General features: G+C 41.6%; 1 protein-coding gene across 3 annotated transcripts in view; it reads left to right on the plus strand.

Annotated features, from left to right (window-relative positions):
- LOC128667049 (H-2 class I histocompatibility antigen, Q9 alpha chain) overlaps positions 1-21012 on the plus strand; it is a 614967-nt gene extending 593955 nt beyond the window's left edge. For all 3 annotated transcript variants that reach the window (XM_053721927.1, XM_053721926.1, XM_053721929.1), the window contains one exon: positions 20859-21012. In XM_053721927.1, the coding sequence (XP_053577902.1) occupies positions 20859-20893 (35 nt within the window). In that variant the 3' untranslated portion in view covers positions 20894-21012. The remainder of the gene's footprint in view (positions 1-20858) is intronic.
- The last annotated feature ends 723 nt before the right edge of the window (positions 21013-21735 follow it).

Raw genomic sequence — 21735 nt, forward strand, 5'->3', positions numbered from 1 at the left:
ATCTTTTTTGGTTCTAGGAAAGGTCAGAAGGCTTCTGCCATTTCCTTGGCATCTTGGTTAGCTTTTGATTCATCAGGCTTATTTGGAGTCGGATCAGGCCCCGCCTCAGAGAATTACAGCTCATTCTACTAGATCAGTATCCACTTTGTGGGCTTTTAAGAATGAAGCTTCAGTTGATCACATTTGCAAAGCAGCAACTTGGTCTTCTTTGCATACATTTACTAAATCGTTTTGATGTATTTGCTTCTTCAGAAGCAGTTTTTGGTAGAAAAGTTTTTCAGGCAGCTGTTTCAGTTCGTTTCCTCTGCTTATGTTTAAGTTTTTCTTTTCATTATGAGAATAAACTTATATTTTGGGTTGTGGATTTATTTTTTTCAGCGGAAAATGGCTGTTATTATTTTATCCCTCACTCTCTAGTGACTCTTCTGTGGAGTTCCACATCTTGGGTATTACTATCCCATACGTCACTAGCTCATGGACTCTTGCCAATTACATGAAAGAAAACATAGTTTATGTAAGAACTTACCTGATAAATTAATTTCTTTCATATTGGCAAGACTCCATGAGACCCACCCTTTTTATGGTGGTTATGATTTTTTGTATAAAGCACAATTATTTCCAAATTCCTTTGTGGATGCTTTTTGCTCCTTTATTTTTCACCCCACTACTTGGCTATTCGTTAAACTGAATTGTGGGTGTGGTGAGGGGTGTATTTATAGGCATTTTGAGGTTTGGGAAACTTTGCCCCTCCTGGTAGGATTGTATATCCCATACGTCACTAGCTCATGGACTCTTGCCAATATGAAAGAAATGAATTTATCAGGTAAGTTCTTACATAAATGATGGTTTTCCTCTTACTCATTTACTGTACCCACACATATTATATACTGTTTTTCTCACCAATAGATTGACTTTCTAAAGATACCATTATTTTCATCATATCTCATAATTTACTATAACACACTTTTTCTAACTTTGACCCCCAAAATCTGTTACACATCTACAACTACCATAAAACACCCATGCTAAATAGTTTCAAAATTTTGTCCTGAGTTTAGAAATACCCAATAATTACATGTTCTTTGCTTTTTTTGCAAGTTATAGGGCAATAAGTACACTTTGCTATTTCAAAACTATTTTCTTTCTATTGACATGATGAGTCCACGGATCATTTAATTACTAATGGGATATATCACTCCTGCCCAACAGGAGGCGGCAAAAAGCAGCACAGCAAAGCTGTTAAATATCACCTCCCTTCCCTCGCACCCCAGTCATTCTCTTTGCCTGTGTTAGAGCAAGGAAGTGAAGCAGATTTGCAAGGCTGCAACTTGGTCCTCTCTACATACTTTTTCTAAATTCTATAAATTTGATACTTTTGCCTCTGCTGAGGCCGCTTTTGGGAGAAAGGTTCTTCAAGCAGTGGTGCCTTCCGTTTAGGTTTCCTGTCTTGTCCCTAACCTTATCTGTGTACTCTAGCTTGGGTATTGATTACCAATAGTAATTAGATGATCCGTGGACTCATCGTGTCATTAGAAAGAAAACAAAATTTATGCTTACCTGATAAATGTATTTTTCTCTTACAAGGTGTATCCAGTCCACGGGATATTCTCATTCCCTACAGGAAGTGGCAAAGAGAGCACACAGCAGAGCTGTCCATATAGCTCCCCCTCAGGCTCCGCCCCCCCAGTCATTCTCTTTGCCGCTCTAACAAGTAGCATCTCCACGGGAGGGTAAAGTGAATGTGGTGTTAGATTTGTAGTTTTTATTTCTTCAATCAAGAGTTTGTTATTTTTAAATAGTGCCGGTTTGTACTATTTACTCTGTGGCAGAAAGTGATGAAGATTTCTGCTGAGAGGAAAACGATTTTAGCATGTTGTAACTAAAATCCATTGCTGTTCCCACACAGGACTGGGGAGTACCAGAAAACTTCAGTTGGGGGGAACAGTTTGCAGGCTTAACTGCTATAAGGTATGTTTCAGTCATTTTATTTTAGTCAAGACTTAGTAATGCTAGAAGACTGACAAGAATCCCCATGTGGGAAAGGTAAGCCATATTCTGAGACTTAGTATAGAAGGAAGGCTTATTTAAAAGGGCTCAAAACACTGGTGGACACTGTTAAGGGGCAATCGATTATTTTATAACAACAATCTGATCTTTTTACAAGTTTTTATTACATTGGGAACGTTTTAGGTTTTTTTTTCCCACATGGCATATATTTAGACACCTATTTAGGCTTGTGAAGGCGCCACAACTCCAGAGTGGAGAGGGAGGGGGCCTAAATTTCGCACCTCAATTGCGCAGTTGTTATTTTAGACAGCTTCATGCAGCTTCACGTGGAAGGTCCAAAGATTACTTGAGGACTTCATAGAGGCTTATTTTCGATCAAAACTAACCCCCAAGGAAGGTAGGGCCACAGCAGCTTGTTGTGGCATGGTGCTGTAGTTTGCTAACCGGTTGCCAGCTTTACTTTGCTCCGGTTTGGCCATTAAGGGGTTAATTGACTTGAAATTCGCTGTGCAATCATTTCGAAGCATTAGGATCATATGGTGAAAATTTCATAAAGATCGGGTTAATTTTGGAGATTTAGTAAAAAAAGTGTGCGCTTTTTATTATTTAAAGGCACAGTACTGTTTTTTCGAAAAAAATTTTTTTCTGTATTTGAGTGCTGTCTAAGTCTGTTTAACATGTCTGAGCCTACAGATAGACATTGCTCTATGTGTTTAGTAGCCGTGGTGGAACCCCCTTTACATTTGTGTTTTAAGTGTGCTAATGTGTCTAAGCATTTTAAAGATCACGATGTTTCACTTATAAATGTATCCCAAGATGATTCTTTAACAAAAGGTAATGAGGATAGCCCACCTTCCTCTCCCCATGTGTCGACACCAGTTACGCCCGCGCAAGCGATGCCTAGTACCTCTAGTGCATTGGCACCTATTACATTACAACAATTAGCAGCAGTCATGGATAATTCCCTTGCAGCATTTTTATCCAAACTGCCAGTTTTTCCTAAAAAGCGTGATAGCTCGGTCTTAAGAACAGAGTGTGAGCAATCAGAAGCTTTGGGGGATTTATCTGTTGTACCCTCACAACACTCTGAGGTGTCGGTGAGGGATGTGCTGTCCGAGGGAGAAATTTCTGACACTGGAAAGGTTTCTCAGCGGGCAGAATCAGATTCCTTAGCATTTAAATTTAAGCTGGAACACCTCCGCGTGCTGCTTAAGGAGGTATTAGCTACGCTGGATGATTGTGACCCCATGGTGGTCCCAGAGAAATTGTGTAAAATGGACAGATATCTAGAAGTCCCTGTATACACTGATGCGTTTCCGATCCCGAAGAGGGTGGCGGATATTGTGAATAGGGAGTAGGAGAGACCAGGTGTACCCTTTGTTCCCCCCCCCCTATCTTTAAGAAAATGTTCCCCATAACGGATCCCAGGCGGGACGCATGGCAGACGGTCCCTAAGGTAGAGGGGGCAGTTTCAACACTAGCCAAGCGCACAACCAAAGATGGCTTTCAAAGATCCTATGGATAAAAAATTAGGTTTACTAAAGAAAATCTTTGTCCAACAGGGTTTCCTTCTCCAAGCTTTGAATCATGCTCCAAGCTTAAATCATGGTCGGCCGATGTGTCATCTAAGACTAAGTTATTGAATATTCCTTTCAAGGGAAAGACCCTTTTCGGGCCTGAATTGAAAGAGATTATTTCGGATATCACTGGGGGAAAGGGCCATGCCCTCCCGCAAGATAGGCCTTTTAAGGCTAAAAACAAGGCTAATTTTCGTTCCTTTCGCAACTTCAGGAGCGGTCCTGCTTCAACCTCTGCGACCGCAAAGCAAGAGGGTAACTCCCCACAGCCCAAGGCAACCTGGAAGCCTATGCAGGGCTGGAACAAGGGTAAACAGGCCAAGAAGCCTGCAGCTGCTACTAAGACAGCATGAAGGGGTAGCCCCCGATCCGGGACCGGATCTGGTAGGGGGCAGACTCTCTCTCTTTGCTCAGGCTTGGGCAAGAGATGTTCACGATCCCTGGGCATTAGAGATAGTTGCTCAGGGATACCTTCTAGAATTCAAGGACTCTCCTCCAAGGGGAAGGTTCCACATTTCTCGTCTGTCTTCAGACACGACAAAGAAAGAGGCGTTCTTACACTGTGTAGAAGATCTAATCAAGATGGGCGTGATATATCCAGTCCCAATTACAGAACAAGGACTGGGTTTTTACTCAAACCTGTTTGTGGTTCCCAAAAAGGAAGGAACTTTCAGACCAATCCTGGATCTAAAAATTCTAAACAAATTCCTCAGAGTTCCATCATTCAAGATGGAGACCATTCGGACAATCTTACCGATGATCCAGGAAGGTCAATATATGACTACCGTGGATTTAAAGGATGCGTACCTTCATATTCCTATCCACAAAGATCACCATCAGTTCCTAAGGTTGGCTTTTCTGGACAAGCATTACCAGTTTGTGGCCCTTCCCTTCGGGTTGGCCACCACTCCAAGAATTTTCACAAAGGTGCTAGGGTCCCTTCTGGTGGTCCTAAGGCCGCGGGGCATTGCAGTAGCACCCTATCTGGATGACATCTTAATACAGGCGTCGTTTTTTCCCAGAGCCAAGGCTCATACGGATATTGTTCTGGCCTTTCTAAGGTCTCACGGTTGGAAGGTGAACACCGAAAAGAGTTCTCTGTCCCCCCTCACAAGGGTTCCCTTCCTGGGAACATTAATAGACTCGGTAGAAATGAAAATATTTCTGACGGAGGTCAGAAGGTTAAAGCTTCTAAGCACTTGCCGAGCTCTTCATTCCATTCCTCGGCCATCTGTAGCTCAGTGCATGGAGGTTATCGGATTAATGGTAGCAGCAATGGACGTAGTCCCTTTTGCTCGAATTCATCTCAGGCCACTGCAATTGGGCATGCTCAAACAGTGGAATGGGGATTATGCAGATTTGTCTCCTCAAATCCAACTGGACCAGAAAACCAGAGATTCTCTTCTCTGGTGATTGTCTCAGGATCACCTGTCGCAGGGAATGTGCTTCCGCAGACCGGAGTGGATCATTGTAACGACCAACGCCAGCCTGATAGGCTGGGGCGCGGTCTGGGGAAAGCTCAGGGCCTTTGGTCTCGGGAAGAGTCTCTTCTCCCGATAAACATTTTGGAACTGAGAGCGATATTCAACACGCTCCAGGCATGGCCACAACTAGCGGCGGCCAAATTCATCAGATTCCAGTCGGACAACATCACGACTGTAGCATACATAAATCATCAGGGAGGAACGAAGAGTTCCTTAGCGATGAAAGAAGTAACCAAGATAATCAGATGGGTGGAGGATCACTCTTGCCATCTATCTGCAATTCACATCCCAGGAGTAGACAACTGGGAAGCGGATTTCCTAAGTCGTCAGACTTTTCACCCGGGGGAGTGGGAACTCCACCCGGAGGTATTTGCTCAGCTGACTCCGCTATGGGGCATTCCAGAGTTGGATCTGATGGCGTCCCGTCAGAACACCAAACTTCCTCTTTACGGATCCAGGTCCAGGGACCCCAAGGCGGCCTATGTCTTTCCACCGTTTCCTCTTCTCCCTCAGCTGGTAGCCAGAATCAAACAGGAGAAGGCCTCGGTAATTCTGATAGCGCCTGCGTGGCCACGCAGGACTTGGTATGCAGACCTAGTGGACATGTCATCTGTCCTACCATGGACACTGCCAATGAGGCAGGATCTTCTAATTCAGGGTCCATTCAAGCATCCAAATCTAGTTTCTCTGCAGCTGACTGCTTGGAGATTGAACGCTTAATTTTATCCAAGCGTGGGTTCTCTGAATCAGTCATAGATACTCTGATCCAAGCTAGAAAACCTGTCACCAGGAAAATTTACCATAAGATATGGCGAAAATATCTTTGTTGGTGTGAATCCAAGGGTTACTCGTGGAGTAAAATTAGGATTCCAAGAATATTGTCTTTTCTCCAAGAAGGATTGGAGAAAGGTTTATCAGCTAGTTCCTTAAAGGGGCAGATATCCGCTCTGTCGATCCTTTTACACAAACGTCTGGCAGCAGTACCAGATGTTCAAGCGTTTGTACAGGCATTAGTCAGAATCAAGCCTGTCTATAAACCTGTGGCTCCTCCATGGAGTCTAAATTTAGTTATTTCAGTTCTTCAAGGGGTTCCGTTTGAACCTTTACATTCCATAGATATTAAGTTATTATCTTGGAAAGTTTTGTTTTTGGTAGCTATATCTTCTGCTCGAAGAGTTTCTGAATTGTCTGCTTTGCAGTGTAATTCACCCTATCTGGTGTTCCATGCAGATAAGGTGGTTTTGCGTACCAAACCTGGTTTTCTTCCTAAAGTGGTTTCTAATAAGAACATTAACCAGGAAATCATTGTTCCTTCTCTGTGTCTTAAACCATCTTCTAAGAAGGAACGGCTTTTACACAATCTTGATGTGGTTCGTGCTTTGAAATTCTATTTACAAGCAACTAAGGATTTCAGACAAACATCATCTTTGTTTGTTGTCTATGCTGGTAAGAGGAGAGGTCAAAAAGCTACGGCTACCTCTCTTTCCTTCTGGTTGAAAAGCATCATCCGATTGGCTTATGAGACTGCTGGACAGCAGCCTCCTGAACGAATTACAGCTCATTCCACCAGAGCTGTGGCTTCCACTTGGGCCTTCAAGAATGAGGCTTCTGTTGAACAGATTTGTAAGGCAGCGACGTGGTCTTCACTGCATACTTTTGCCAAATTTTACAAATTCGATACTTTTGCTTCTTCGGAGGCTATTTTTGGGAGAAAGGTTTTGCAAGCAGTGGTGCCTTCCGTTTAGGTGACCTGACTTGTTCCCTCCCTTCATCCGTGTCCTAAAGCTTTGGTATTGGTATCCCACAAGTAAGGATGAATCCGTGGACTGGATACACCTTGTAAGAGAAAACATAATTTATGCTTACCTGATAAATGACTTTCTCTTACAGTGTATCCAGTCCACGGCCCGCCCTGGCATTTAAGTCAGGATATAAATTTTTTTTGTTTAAAACTACAGTCACCACTGCACCCTATGGTTTCTCCTTTTTCTCCTAACCGTCGGTCGAATAACTGGGGGGGCGGAGCCTGAGGGGGAGCTATATGGACAGCTCTGCTGTGTGCTCTCTTTGCCACTTCCTGTAGGGAATGAGAATATCCCACAAGTAAGGATGAATCCGTGGACTGGATACACCGTAAGAGAAAGTAATTTATCAGGTAAGCATAAATTCTGTTATTTCTTGACACGATGAGTCCACGGCCCGCCCTGTTCTTTTGTAGACAGGTTGTTAGTATGTTATAAACTCCAGACACCTCTGCACCTTGTTACTTCCTTTCTCTCCTTTACTTCGGTCGAATGACTGGGGAGGTGAGGTGATATTTAACAGCTTTGCTGTGGTGCTCTTTGCCGCCTCCTGTTGGGCAGGAGTGATATATCCTATTAGTAATTAGATGATCCGTGGACTCATCGTATCAAGAAAGAAATAAATTTATCAGGTAAGCATAAATTTTAGTTTTTTTCCCAAAATCAGCAATAGTTAAATTGGAACACTGATATCTGTCAGGAATCACTTTATAACCCTTCACATGTATGTTTTTTAAAAAGGAGACAACCTAAGGTATTAAACTATTTTGACTCTTTTCATGCAACCATTTTAACACCAATCTATGCTAAAGTTTGAAAGAAAGAAAAAAAGTGGTGATTATTTGACAAAATAGCAATTTAAAGGGACAGTCAAGTCCAAAAAAACCTTTCATGATTCAGATAGGGCATGCAATTTTAAACAACTTTCCAATTTACTTTTATCACCAATTTTGCTTTTCTCTTGTAAGGTGTATCCAGTCCACGGATCATCCATTACTTGTGGGATATTCTCATTCCCAACAGGAAGTTGCAAGAGGACACCCACAGCAGAGCTGTAATATAGCTCCTCCCCTAACTGTCATACCCAGTCATTCTCTTGCAACTCTCAACAAGCAAGGACGTTGTAGGAGAGAGTGGTTAAATACAGCTAGTTTATTTTCTTCAATCAAAAGTTTGTTATTTTTAAATAGTACCGGAGTTGTGCTATTTTATCTCAGGCAGTAAATAGAAGAAGAATCTGCCTGAGGTTTCTATGATCTTATCATTTTGTAACTAAGATCCATTGCTGTTCTCACATATGTCTGAGGGGATTACACAGATGAGGTAACTTCAGCGACAGAATGGCGTGCAGTTTATTCTGCTATCAGGTATGTGCAGTTATAATTTTTTCTAGAGATGGAAAACACTAGAAAATGCTGCTGATACCGGATTAATGTAAGTTAAGCCTGAATACAGTGATTTAATAACGACTGGTATCATGCTTACTCCCAGGGGTAATACCCTTATGATATTGCAATATAAAACGTTTGCTGGCATGTTTAATCGTTTTTATATATGCTTTGGTGATAAAACTTTATTGGGGCCTAGTTTTTTCCACATGGCTGGATTAAATTTTGACTAGAAACAGTTTCCTGAGGCTTTCCACTGTTGTAATATAAAAGTTACAGTTGGTGCAGTTAAAATTACAAACTGTGACATCCAGCTTCCCTCAAAGGCCCTCTGAATGCTATAGGAGATCTCTAAAGGGCCCAAAGGCTTTCCAAAGTCGTTTATTGGGGAAGGTAGGGCCACAGCTTGCTGTGGCAGTTGGTTGTGACTGTTAAAAAAAGTCTATTTCGTTTTTTATCTGTTTTTTGAACTAAGGGGTTAATCATCCATTTGCAAGTGGGTGCAATGCTCTGTTAGCCTATTATACACACTGTAAAAATTTCGTTTGATTTACTGCATTTTTTCACTGTTTTTCAAATTCTGACAAAATTTGTTTCTCTTAAAGGCACAGTACCGTTTTTTATATTTGCTTGTTAACTTGATTTAAAGTGTTTTCCAAGCTTGCTAGTCTCATTGCTAGTCTGTATAAACATGTCTGACATAGAAGAAACTCCTTGTTTATTATGTTTAAATGCCATGGTGGAACCCCCTCTTAGAATGTGTACCAAATGTACTGATTTCATTTTATGCAATAAAGATCATTTTCTGTCTTTAAAAAATTTATCACCAGAGGAATCTGACGAGGGGGAAGTTATGCCGACTAACTTTCCCCACGTGTCAGACCCTTTGACTCCCGCTTAAGGGACTCACGCTCAAATGGCGCCAAGTACATCTAGGGTGCCCATAGCGTTTACTTTACAAGACATGGTGGCAGTCATGGATAATACACTGTCAGCGGTATTAGCCAGACTACCTGAACTTAGAGGTAAGCGAGATAGCTCTGGGGTGAGACAAAATGCAGAGCATACTGACGCTTTAAGAACCATGTCTGATACTGCCTCACAATATGCAGAAGCTGAGGAAAGAGAGCTTCAGTCAGTGGGTGATGTTAATGACTCAGGAAAGATACCTGATTCTAATATTTCTACATTTAAATTTAAGCTTGAACACCTCTGCGTGTTGCTTAGGGAGGTTTTAGCTGCTCTGAATGACTGTGATACCATTGCAGTGCCAGAGAAATTGTGTAGACTGGATAAATACTTTGCAGTGCCGGTGTGTACTGATGTTTTTCCAAATACCTAAAAGGTTTACAGAAATTATTAATAAGGAATGGGATAGACCAGGTGTGCCGTTCTCTTCCCCTCCTATTTTTAGAAAAATGTTTCCAATAGACGCCACCACATGGGACTTATGGCAGACAGTCCCTAAGGTGGAGGGAGCAGTTTCTACTCTAGTAAAGCGTACTACTATCCCTGTCGAGGACAGTTGTGCTTTTTTTTTAGATCCAATGGATAAAAAATTAGAGGTTACCTTAAGAAAATATTTATTCAACAAGGTTTTATCCTACAGCCCCTTGCATGCATTGCCCCTTGCATGCATTGCCCCTGTCACTGCTGTTGCGGTGTACTGGTTTGAGTCTCTGGAAGAGGCTTTACAGGTAGCAACTCCATTGGATGACATACTTGGCAAACTTAGAGCACTTAAGCTAGCCAATTATTTTATTCTGATGCCATTGTTCATTTGACTAAACTAACGGCTAAGAATTCTGGTTTTGCTATACAGGCGCGCAGAGCGCTATGGCTTAGATCATGGTCAGCTGACGTGACTTCAAAATCTAAGCTACTTAACATTCCCTTCAAGGGGCAGACCCTATTCGGCCTGGTTTGAAGGAGATTATTGCTGATATCACTGGAGGAAAAGGTCATGCCCTTCCTCAGTACAGGTCCAAATCTAGGGCTAAACAGTCTAATTTTCGTGCCTTTCGAAACTTCAAGGCAGGTGCGGCATCAACTTCCTCTAATGCTAAACAAGAGGGAACTTTTGCTCAATCCAAGACGGTCTGGAGACCAATCCAGACCTGGAAAAAAGGTAAGCAGGCCAAAAAGCCTGCTGCTGCCTCTAAGACAGCATGAAGGAACGGCCCCCTATCCGGTAACGGATCTAGTAGGGGGCAGACTTTCACTCTTCGCCCAGGCGTGGGCAAGAGATGTTCAGGATCCCTGGGCGTTGGAAATTATATCCCAGGGATATCTCCTGGACTTCAAAGCTTCCCCCCCAAAAGGGAGATTTCACCTTTCACAATTATCTGCAAACCAGATAAAGAGAGAGGCATTCTTACACTGTGTACGAGACCTCCTAGTTATGGGAGTGATCCATCCAGTTCCAAAGGAGGAACAGGGACAGGGTTTTTACTCAAATCTGTTTGTGATTCCCAAAAAAGAGGGAACCTTCAGACCAATTTTGGATCTAAAGATCTTAAACAAATTCCTCAAAGTTCCATCATTCAAGATGGAAACTATTCGTACCATCCTACCAATGATCCAGGAGGGTCAATATATGACTACAGTGGATCTAAAGGATGCTTATCTTCACCTTCCGATACACAAAGATCATCTTCGGTTTCTTAGGTTTGCCTTTCTAGACAGGCATTACCAGTTTGTAGCTCTTCCCTTTGGATTAGCTACAGCCCCAAGAATCTTTACAAAGGTTCTAGGGTCGCTTCTGGCGGTCCTAAGGCCGCAGGGCATAGCAGTAGCGCCTTATTTAGACGACATCCTGATACAGGCGTCAAACTTCCAAATTGCCAAGTCTCATACGGACGTAGTACTGGCATTTCTGAGGTCGCATGGGTGGAAAGTGAACGAGGAAAAGAGTTCTCTATCCCCACTCACAAGAGTTTCCTTTCTAGGGACTCTGATAGATTCTGTAGAAATGAAAATTTACCTGACGGAATCCAGGTTATCAAAGCTTCTAAATTCCTGCCGGGTTCTTCATTCCATTCCGCGCCCTTCGGTGGCTCAGTGTATGGAAGTAATCGGCTTAATGGTAGCGGCAATGGACATAGTGCCGTTTGCACGCTTACATCTCAGACCGCTGCAACTATGCATGCTCAGTCAGTGGAACGGGGATTACACAGATTTGTCCCCTCAACTGAATCTGGACCAAGAGACCAGGGATTCTCTTCTCTGGTGGCTATCTCGGGTCCATCTGTCCAAAGGTATGACCTTTCGCAGGCCATATTGGACAATTGTAACAGCAGATGCCAGCCTTCTAGGTTGGGGTGCAGTCTGGAATTCCCTGAAGGCTCAGGGATCGTGGACTCAGGAGGAGTCTCTCCTTCCAATAAATATTCTGGAACTAAGAGCGATATTCAATGCTCTTCAGGCTTGGCCTCAGTTAGCAACTCTGAGGTACATCAGATTTCAGTCGGACAACATCACGACTGTAGCTTACATCAACCATCAAGGGGGAACAAGAAGTTCCCTAGCGGTGTTAGAAGTTTCAAAAATAATTCGCTGGGCAGAGATTCACTCTTGCCACCTATCAGCTATCCATATCCCAGGTGTAGAGAACTGGGAGGCGGATTTTCTAAGTCGTCAGACTTTTCATCCGGGAGAGTGGGAACTCCATCCGGAGGTTTTTGCACAACTGATTCATCGTTGGTGCAAACCAGAACTGGATCTCATGGCGTCTCGCCAGAACGCCAAGCTTCTGTATTACGGATCCAGGTCCAGGGATCCCAAGGTGACACTGATAGATGCTCTAGCAGCGCCCTGGTCTTTCAACCTGGCTTATGTGTTTCCACCGTTTCCTCTGCTCCCTCGACTGATTGCCAAGATCAAGCAGGAGAGAGCATCAGTGATTCTGATAGCACCTGCGTGGCCACGCAGGACCTGGTATGCAGATCTAGTGGACATGTCCTCCTTTCCACCATGGTCTCTGCCTCTGAGACAGGACCTTCTACTTCAGGGTCCTTTCAACCATCCAAATCTAATTTCTCTGAGGCTGACTGCCTGGAGATTGAACGCTTGATTTTATCAAAGCGTGGCTTCTCTGAGTCAGTTATTGATACCTTAATACAGGCACGAAAGCCTGTCACCAGGAAAATTTAACATAAGATATGGCGTAAATATCTTTATTGGTGTGAATCCAAGGATTACTCATGGAGTAAGGTCAGGATTCCCAGGATATTATCTTTTCTCCAAGAAGGTTTGGAAAAAGGATTGTCAGCTAGTTCCTTAAAGGGACAGATTTCTGCTCTGTCTATTCTTTTGCACAAGCGTCTGGCAGATGTTCCAGACGTTCAGGCATTTTGTCAGGCTTTAGTAAGAATCAAGCCTGTGTTTAAACCTGTTGCTCCACCATGGAGCTTAAATTTGGTTCTTAAGGTTCTTCAAGGAGTTCCGTTTGAACCTCTTCATTCCATAGATATCAAACTTTTATCTTGGAAAGTTCTTTTTTTGGTAGCTATTTCCTCGGCTCGTAGAGTCTCTGAGCTATCTGCCTTATAATGTGATTCTCCTTATCTGATTTTTCATACGGATAAGGTAGTCCTGCGTACCAAACCTGGGTTCTTACCTAAGGTGGTATCTAACAAGAATATCAATCAAGAGATTGTTGTTCCATCCTTGTGTCCTAATCCTTCTTCGAAGAAGGAACGTCTATTACACAATCTGGACGTGGTCCGTGCTTTAAAGTTTTACTTACAAGCTACTAAAGATTTTCGTCAAACATCTTTGTTTGTTGTCTACTCTGGACAGAGGAGAGGTCAAAAGGCTTCGGCAACCTCTCTTTCTTTTTGGCTAAGAAGCATAATCCGCTTAGCCTATGAGACTGCTGGACAGCAGCCTCCTGAAAGGATTACAGCTCATTCCACTAGAGCTGTGGCTTCCACTTGGGCCTTTAAAAATGAGGCTTCTGTTGAACAGATTTGCAAGGCGGCGACTTGGTCTTCGCTTCATACTTTTTCAAAATTTTACAAATTTGATACTTTTGCTTCTTCGGAGGCTATATTTGGGAGAAAGGTTTTACAGGCAGTGGTTCCTTCCATTTAAGTACCTGCCTTGTCCCTCCCTTCATCCGTGTACTTTAGCTTTGGTATTGGTATCCCACAAGTAATGGATGATCCGTGGACTGGATACACCTTACAAGAGAAAACACAATTTATGCTTACCTGATAAATTTATTTCTCTTGTGGTGTATCCAGTCCACGGCCCACCCTGTCATTTTAAGGCAGGTAATTTTTAAATTTAAACTACAGTAACCACTGCACCCTATGGTTCCTCCTTTCTCGGCTTGTTTTCGGTCGAATGACTGGCTATGACAGTTAGGGGAGGAGCTATATTACAGCTCTGCTGTGGGTGTCCTCTTGCAACTTCCTGTTGGGAATGAGAATATCCCACAAGTAATGGATGATCCGTGGACTGGATACACCACAAGAGAAATAAATTTATCAGGTAAGCATAAATTGTGTTTTTTCTCCTGGTATTCTTAGTTGAAAGCTAAACCTAGGAGGTTCATATGCTAATTTCTTAGACCTTGAAGGCCGCCTCTAATCTAAATGCATTTTGATAGTTTTTCACCACTAGAGGGCATTAGTTCATGTGTTTCATAACATTGAGCTCATGCACATGAATTTACCATGGAGACAGCTCTGATTGGCTAAAATACAAGTCTGTCAAAAGAACTGAAATAAGGGGGCTGCTGAGGTTTGCTGAGGTTTAGATACAAGGTAATTACAGAGGTAAAACGTGTATAATTATAACTGTGTTGGTTATGCAAAACTGGGGAATTGGTAATTAAGGGATTACCTATCTTTTAAAACAATAAAAATTCTGGCGTTGACCGTCCCTTTAAAGGGATACTAAACCCAAATTTTATCTTTCATGATTCAGATAGAGCAAGCAATTTTAAGCAACTTTATAATTTTCTCCTATTATATTTTTTCTTCGTTCTATTGCTACTTTATTTGAAAAGCAGGAATCTAAGTTAAGGAGCCGGCACATTTTTAGTTCAGCACCTGGGTTGCACTTGCTGATTGGTGGCTAAATGTAGCCATGAATCAGCAAGCACTATCTAGGGTGCTGAACAAAAAATGGGCCGGCTCCTTAGCTTTGCATTCCTGCTTTTCAAATAAAGATAGCGAGATCTAAAATTAGAAAGATGCTTAAAATTGCCTGCTCTATCTGAATCATGGGGTTAGTATCCCTTTAAGAATACATTTACTAAGAACGTAAAGGGTTACTGCCAAATAACACCCCAATATGTGTTCAGCAGCATCTCCTGAGTACAGTGATACCACCCATAGAAAACAAAGGGATTACTAATACAAGAAATCCTAATAGGGGGCGCTATATGTGTATGTTATAAACAAATTTGTTATACAAAAATGCTTCCCAAAATCAAATCTACCATAAATAGTGTGTCTTATCTTATTTATTTTGTTTATAAGATACTGAAATAATGTCCACATACAGCTCTATATATATAGCACAATATCGTATAATACAAACTAAATGCAGGTGGATATCTCTCTACCACATTTTATAAGAACCAAATGTATATATACAACATGATATGCAACAAGGTATGAATAGAGTGTCAGAGTACAAATGAGTCTCTATATAGATGTATTCCACTTATGGCAGATGACCCAGTAAATTCTAGGTTGACGTATCTGTAGCTCAGATGTACAAGATGTAACAGGAACAGGCTGCACTCTCCTCACAGCAAAGTGTCGTGGAGTCTAGAAAAGTGAGGAAAAAGGAGAGGCGCTTGTGTGTACCAGTATAGAACAGGTTAATCGAACTAAAGTCCCCAAATCAGGGTACTCACATTTTTGTGGAGCACTCAGACAGTGCCATCAGGCACAGGCTGGGTATTTAGCAGCAACCCAGCTTACTGAGCTCCCCACAGCGAGAGCAGGAACACTGGAACAGGAATGCTGGAACACAGGAGCTCTGGAACCCCAGGTGTTGGGAGGGATAATCCACAGCTGACAGCTCCCAATGGGAGTGATTGGTAAGTGGTGAATAGTAGGCAAGGAGAAAGTGGTTCCAGTATATAAAAGATTTATTTAAAAACATAAACGGATAAAAACAGGAACCATAAGGTAGGGTATGTAAATAGCCCTCCATATATGCAACACGTTTCTCAGCGCTTCACAACGCTGTTTCATCAGGCATTCAATACAAACTATTAATGGCCTTTAAATACACCAATCTTACCAATCAAACTTACCAATATACTTAAGAATCCAGGACCCAATCAGAAGTGGAGTTACAACTATACAAGGTCATCAGGACCATCTTGAAGTCATCCTTGAAAAAGCCAAGCTGTGATTGGTGAAACGATCGTTGGAGCAGTGACATCACAAAAGGGATGGAGCCTTGTTCCTTACCGGACTAACAAAGCATTTATTGGACATTGTGATACACACAATCTTTTGTTTGTAGTAGTCTATGACTGGGACAGTCTCATTATATGCCTTGTGACTTGTTTTTAATACATTTGTTATACTTTTTAACCACTTCTGATTCATCCTTTGGAGCTGGAACATCTTTCTTTGCCTTGCCTCCTATTAAGAGCTTCCTGTGCCAAATATTTCTAGAGCTTGATTTTGAAGCTCTAGACAATGTGAGTACCTTTTCTAGGTTCTGCTGTAAATTTCACATAACCACATAACTTCACTATATGTGTTTCTCTTTTTCTCCCTGAGGTTCACCTGCTGAGCATTACCACCATGATTACCTGGGACTTTTATCCCTTTTTGTGCACCATCACATCAGTCTAGATATTTGTCTATGCTCTTGGTCTGAGTTCTTGCGAATGCACTACCTAGAGTGCTCTTCTCTGTATGAGATAATCTGGGGTTTCCTCAGGTCATACGGCCTGCCCCGTTTTTTGGGGGGTATTGCCTAGGGCCATGTCTCTTGACTGAGTTTTGGGTCCGGATCATTAGATTCGGTCCTGGGCGGTTCAGTTTCAAACCTTTGGGTTTAGAACATCTGCTTGTCCCTTCTGGGGGTTGTTTTTCTCTTGTAAGGTTTATCCAGTCCACGGATTCATCCATTACTTGTGGGATATTCTCCTTCCCAACAGGAAGCTGCAAGAGGATCACCCACAGCAGAGCTGTCTATATAGCTCCTCCCCTAACTGCCACCCCCAGTCATTCTCTTGCAGCTCTCGACAAGGGAAGTAGCTAGAGAGATGTGGTGAATTAATGTAGTTTATCTTCAATCAAAAGTTTATTATTTTCAAATGGTACCAGAGTTGTACTATTTTAGCCTCTGGCAGAAAGTTGAAGAATAGTCTGCCTGAGGTTTTTGATGATCTTAGCGGTTTGTAACTAAGATCCACTGCTGTTCTCACACATAACTGAAGAGATGGGTAGCTTCAGCTGGGGGAATAGCGTGCAGGATTACCTGCTCTGAGGTATGTGCAGTTTTAAATTTTTCTAGAGAGATGATAAGCTAGAAAATGCTGACAGTACCTGATTTATTTAAGGTAAACCTGATTACAGTGATTTAATAACGACTGGTATCATGCTTGCTGTAAAGGGTAATATTTTTGTTATTTACTCTCATTACTTAATAGATATAACGTTTGCTTGATGTATATAAACGTTTATTACAAATGGTCATAAAACTTTATTCTGGGGCCCAGTTTTTCCACATGGCTGACTAGATTTTGCCTAGGGATAGTTTTTTAAGGCCCTCTCACTGTGAGTACATGTTGGGAGGGGCCTATTTTCGCGCCTTAATTTTGCAGTAGTTTTTGCAGCTTGAGACATCCAGCTTCCCTGCAGGAGTCCCCTGACATATAGGACCCCTCTAAAGGGTTTTTGTGCCTTCCAAAGTCGTTGTATGGGCAGGTAGGAGCCACAGTAGAGCTGTGGCAGTTGGTTGTGACTGTTTAAAAACGGTTATATCGTTTTTTTTTATTTGGTTTTGAAACTAAGGGGTTAATTATCCATTTGCAAGTGGGTGCAATGCTATTTCAGTCTATTATACACACTGTAAACATTTCGTAGAATTTACTGCTTTTTTCACTGTTTTGCAGTTTCTGTGATTGTTTTTTCTCTTAAAGGCACAGTACCGTTTTTATTTTTTTGCTTGTTTACAGTTATTAAAGTGTTTTCAAGCTTGCTGGTCTCATTACTAGTCTGTTTAAACATGTCTGACATAGAGGAAACTCATTGTTCATTATGTTTAGAAGCCATTGTGGAACCCCCTCTTAGAATGTGTACCAAATGCACTGATTTTACTATAGATTACAAAGACCATATTCTGGCTTTAAAAAAATGTATCACCAGAAGAAATTGACAAGGAGGAAGTTATGCCGTCTAACTCTCCCCACGTGTCAGAACCTATAACTCCCGCTCAGGGGACGCCAAGTACATCTAGCGCGCCCATTGCGTATACCTTACAAGATATGGCGGCAGTTATGAATCATACCCTTACAGAGGTATTATCTAAACTGCCAGGATTGCAAGGAAAGCGAGACAGCTCTGGAACTAGAATAAATACAGAGCTCTCTGACGCTTTAGTGGCTATGTCTGATACACCCTCACAATGTACTGAAGCTGAAGCAGGGGAGCTTCAATCTGTGGGTGATTTTTCTGATTCAGGGAAGATACTTCAACCTGATTCTGATATGTCTACATTTAAATTTAAGCTTGAGCACCTCCGCATATTGCTCAGGGAGGTCTTAGCAACTCTGGACGACTGTGACGCTATTGTAGTCCCAGAGAAGTTATGTATATTGGATAAATACTATGCAGTACCTACTTACACTAATGTTTTTCCAATCCCTAAGAGGTTTTCTGAAATTATTACTAAGGAATGGGATAGACCAGGTGTACCGTTCTCTCCCCCTCCTGTTTTTAAAAAGATGTTTCCTATAGACGCCGCTACACGGGACTTGTGGCAGACGGTCCCTAAGGTGGAGGGAGCAGTTTCTACTCTAGCTAAGCGTTCCACTATCCCTGTCGAGGACAGTTGTGCTTTTCTAGATCCAATGGACAAAAAAATTAGAGGGTTACCTTAAGAAAATTTTTATTCAACAAGGTTTTATTCTCCAGCCTCTTGCATGCATTGCCCCAGTCACTGCTGCTGCGGCTTTCTGGTTTGAGTCTCTAGAGGAGGCTCTACAGGTTGAAACCCCGTTGGAAGATATTATTGACAAGCTTAAGGCCCTTAAGCTAGCCAATTCATTTGTTTCTGACGCCGTTGTTCATTTAACCAAGCTAACGGCTAAAAATTCAGGTTTTGCTATTCAGGCGCGTAGGGCGCTATGGTTTAAATCCTGGTCAGCTGACGTGACTTTAAAGTCTAAACTTCTCAACATTCCCTTCAAAGGACAGACCCTATTCGGGCCTGGACTGAAGGAGATCATTTCTGACATCACTGGAGGAAAAGGTCACGCCCTTCCTCAAGACAGGTCCAACAAATTAAGGACCAAACAGTCTAGTTTTTGGCCCTTTCAAAACTTCTAGAGTGGCGCAGCTTCAACTTCCTCTAACACAAAACAAGAGGGAACTTTTGCCCAGTCTAAGCCGGTCTGGAGACCTAACCAGGCTTGGAACAAGGGGAAACAGGCTAAAAAGCCTGCTGCTGCCTCTAAGACCGCATGAAGGAGCAGCCCCCGATCCGGAAACGGATCTAGTAGGGGGCAGACTCTCTCTTCGCCCAGGCTTGGGCAAGAGACGTCCAGGATCCCTGGGCATTGGAAATTGTGTCCAAGGGTTATCTTCTGGAATTCAAAACCTCTCCCCCAAAAGGGAGATTTCATCTCTCACATTTATCTGCAAACCAGATAAAGAGAGAGGCATTCTTACATTGTGTTTGAGACCTCCTAGTTATGGGAGTGATCCACCCAGTTCCGCAGGAGGAACAGGGGCAGGGCTTCTATTCAAATCTGTTTGTGGTTCCCAAGAAAGAAGGAACATTCAGACCAATCTTAGATCTCAAGATCTTAAACAAATTTCTCAGAGTCCCATCCTTCAAGATGGAGACTTTTCGAACCATCCTTCCTATGATCCAGGAGGGTCAATATATGACTACCGTAGACTTAAAGGATGCTTATCTTCACATCCCGATACACAAAGATCTCTGATGCAAGGATGGCATATGCCTCCTCAGCACTATATATTCTCTGTGACATTATTTTATGTCACAGAAAAAAAAATTACTAACAAAAAAAAAAATCCACACAAAATTTAAATTAACTAAATGGCTCTGAAAAGAGCCTTTGGGTCTCACAAAAGCAAAAACAGCAAAAACGTACAGCTATGCTACTGCCAGTGATTTATAGTGATCACTGGCAAGCTAGGGATTAATGGCTCTGAAAATTAAACTAGCTAAATGGCTCTCACAAAAAAATAACTAAAAAAAGTAACCCCTAATAAAAATGCACAGACAGCAAAAAAGTGCAGCTATACTACTGCCAATGAGTTATCGTGATTACTGGAAAGATATTTACAAATATTGACATGATCAAATGGGATATTTTATTATACATTTTTTTTATTGTGGCAAGCTCAGATTAGATGACCCTAGCTTGCCCCTATAATGAAGCAGGCTGGGGACACCCCCAGAGGCCCCATGATGCACTGGGCATTGCCATCTTTGAAGCCTCATGGGGGTGGGGGAGGAGGGCTATAATAGGGCTTATTTTATCTATATAAAATTTGTTATTATTTACATTTTTTTTGTTACTAACTAAGTGCCTCGACCCACCGAGGCACTCAGTTTACAAGCAGAGCATCGGAAGCCTGTCCAATTTCTTTCGATGCTCTGCTAGACTGCCGGGCTCCACATGGAGCGAAACCAGAAGTGGCAGTCGGGAACAGTATTGCAGGATGCCTCGACATCGAGACATCGCTGCAATATTGTTAGAGCGGCTGGAAGCGATCTAGATCGCTTCCAGCGCTCAGATTAGCCGACGATGTGCAGGGTACGTCCTTGGTCGTTAACGACCATTTTTTGTAGGACGTACCCTATACGTTGTCGGTCGTTAAGGGGTTAAAGTGACGTGAAACCCAAAATTTTTCTTTTTTGGCTCAGATAGAGAATACCATTTTATACAAGATTCCAATTTACTTCTATTATCTAATTTGCTTCATTCTTTAGATATCCTTTGTTGAAGGAATAGCAATGCACATGGGTGCGTCATCAATGTGCAGCCACCAATCAGCAGCTACTAAGTCTGTTTAAATATGCTTTTCAACAAATAATATCAAGAGAATGAAGCAAATTAGATAATAGAAGTAAATTGGGAAGTTGTTTAAAATTGAATGCTCTATCTAAATCATGAAAGAAAAAATGTGTGTTTCATGTCCCTTTAAATATTAAAGATATAAGTGTAAAGGTTTCATATCTATTGGGTATTTTCTATAAAGTAATGGGCACCACCATGTTTGAGGAGGGGGTGTTTGTTTAACTAATAATTAATGCCAGGAATTATCTTTATATAATAATGTAATGTGTTTGCAGCTAAACATTGATCTTGTTACCTTACAGTATTCAGTGCTAATAAATCCTGTTTTATGTTTATTTCAGGGCCACAAGTCACAGACGAACAAGAGATGCACTGAGGGGTCCCTCAGTAACTGAGTGTGAGGAGCTAAATCCCTTGTGCTCTCCTGCTTTATACAGTGTAAATATTTTTGTTATATTGTAGATATCTGTAAACTAATAAAGTTTTTATATTGTTCTCCAGCTTTATTTTTTTATTTGTACATTTGTGTTTTATAATAACATAAAGAAATGTAGCTGCCAATAAAACTGGTGATTCAAGCACATACTATAACACTATTATTATTATTAATAATAATAATAATAATAGTAATAAAAATTAATATGAGGCTAAGTCAGTAAATATATAAATACTCTGATTTCTAATTTACACAAGGTCACCTGTATACTGTGATACACAAATCATATAATAGCAACTGTGCGCAGATACACACAATATTCATCAGTTTATTAAAAGGACTAAAACAATGACTGCTCCCTAATTACCAGCAGCTGTGTGAGACTTTTTATATACAACACTGTTTATTCGTATATTAGGTAACTCACTTATAACCTATACAGTAAAAAGCCGATCCTCTTAAACAGACATGGCAGATAAAATTATGATTCAGATAGAGAATGTTTTATTTTTTTATTCAAGAACAGATTCAAACATGTATAGTTACATTTCAGTGGAACATGAAACTGTACACATACAGTAATACATTATACAATGGGTGCTGGCTAGTAATCTGAGTATGATACCTATTATAAGTCATTTTGGGTACAGTAGACAATATGCAAAGTTTGAGTGTGTAATTTCTCATTAATATAGAACCTTGAACCTCAAGTTTTTCAAATAAATTATACTAGATAGTTTCTTGTGCAGCTATGTCTGATAGAAACCGTTCCTGAAGTATCA

The sequence above is a fragment of the Bombina bombina genome, chromosome 7, assembly GCF_027579735.1.
Source record: "Bombina bombina isolate aBomBom1 chromosome 7, aBomBom1.pri, whole genome shotgun sequence".
In the NCBI taxonomy this organism is placed as follows: Eukaryota; Metazoa; Chordata; class Amphibia; order Anura; family Bombinatoridae; genus Bombina; species Bombina bombina.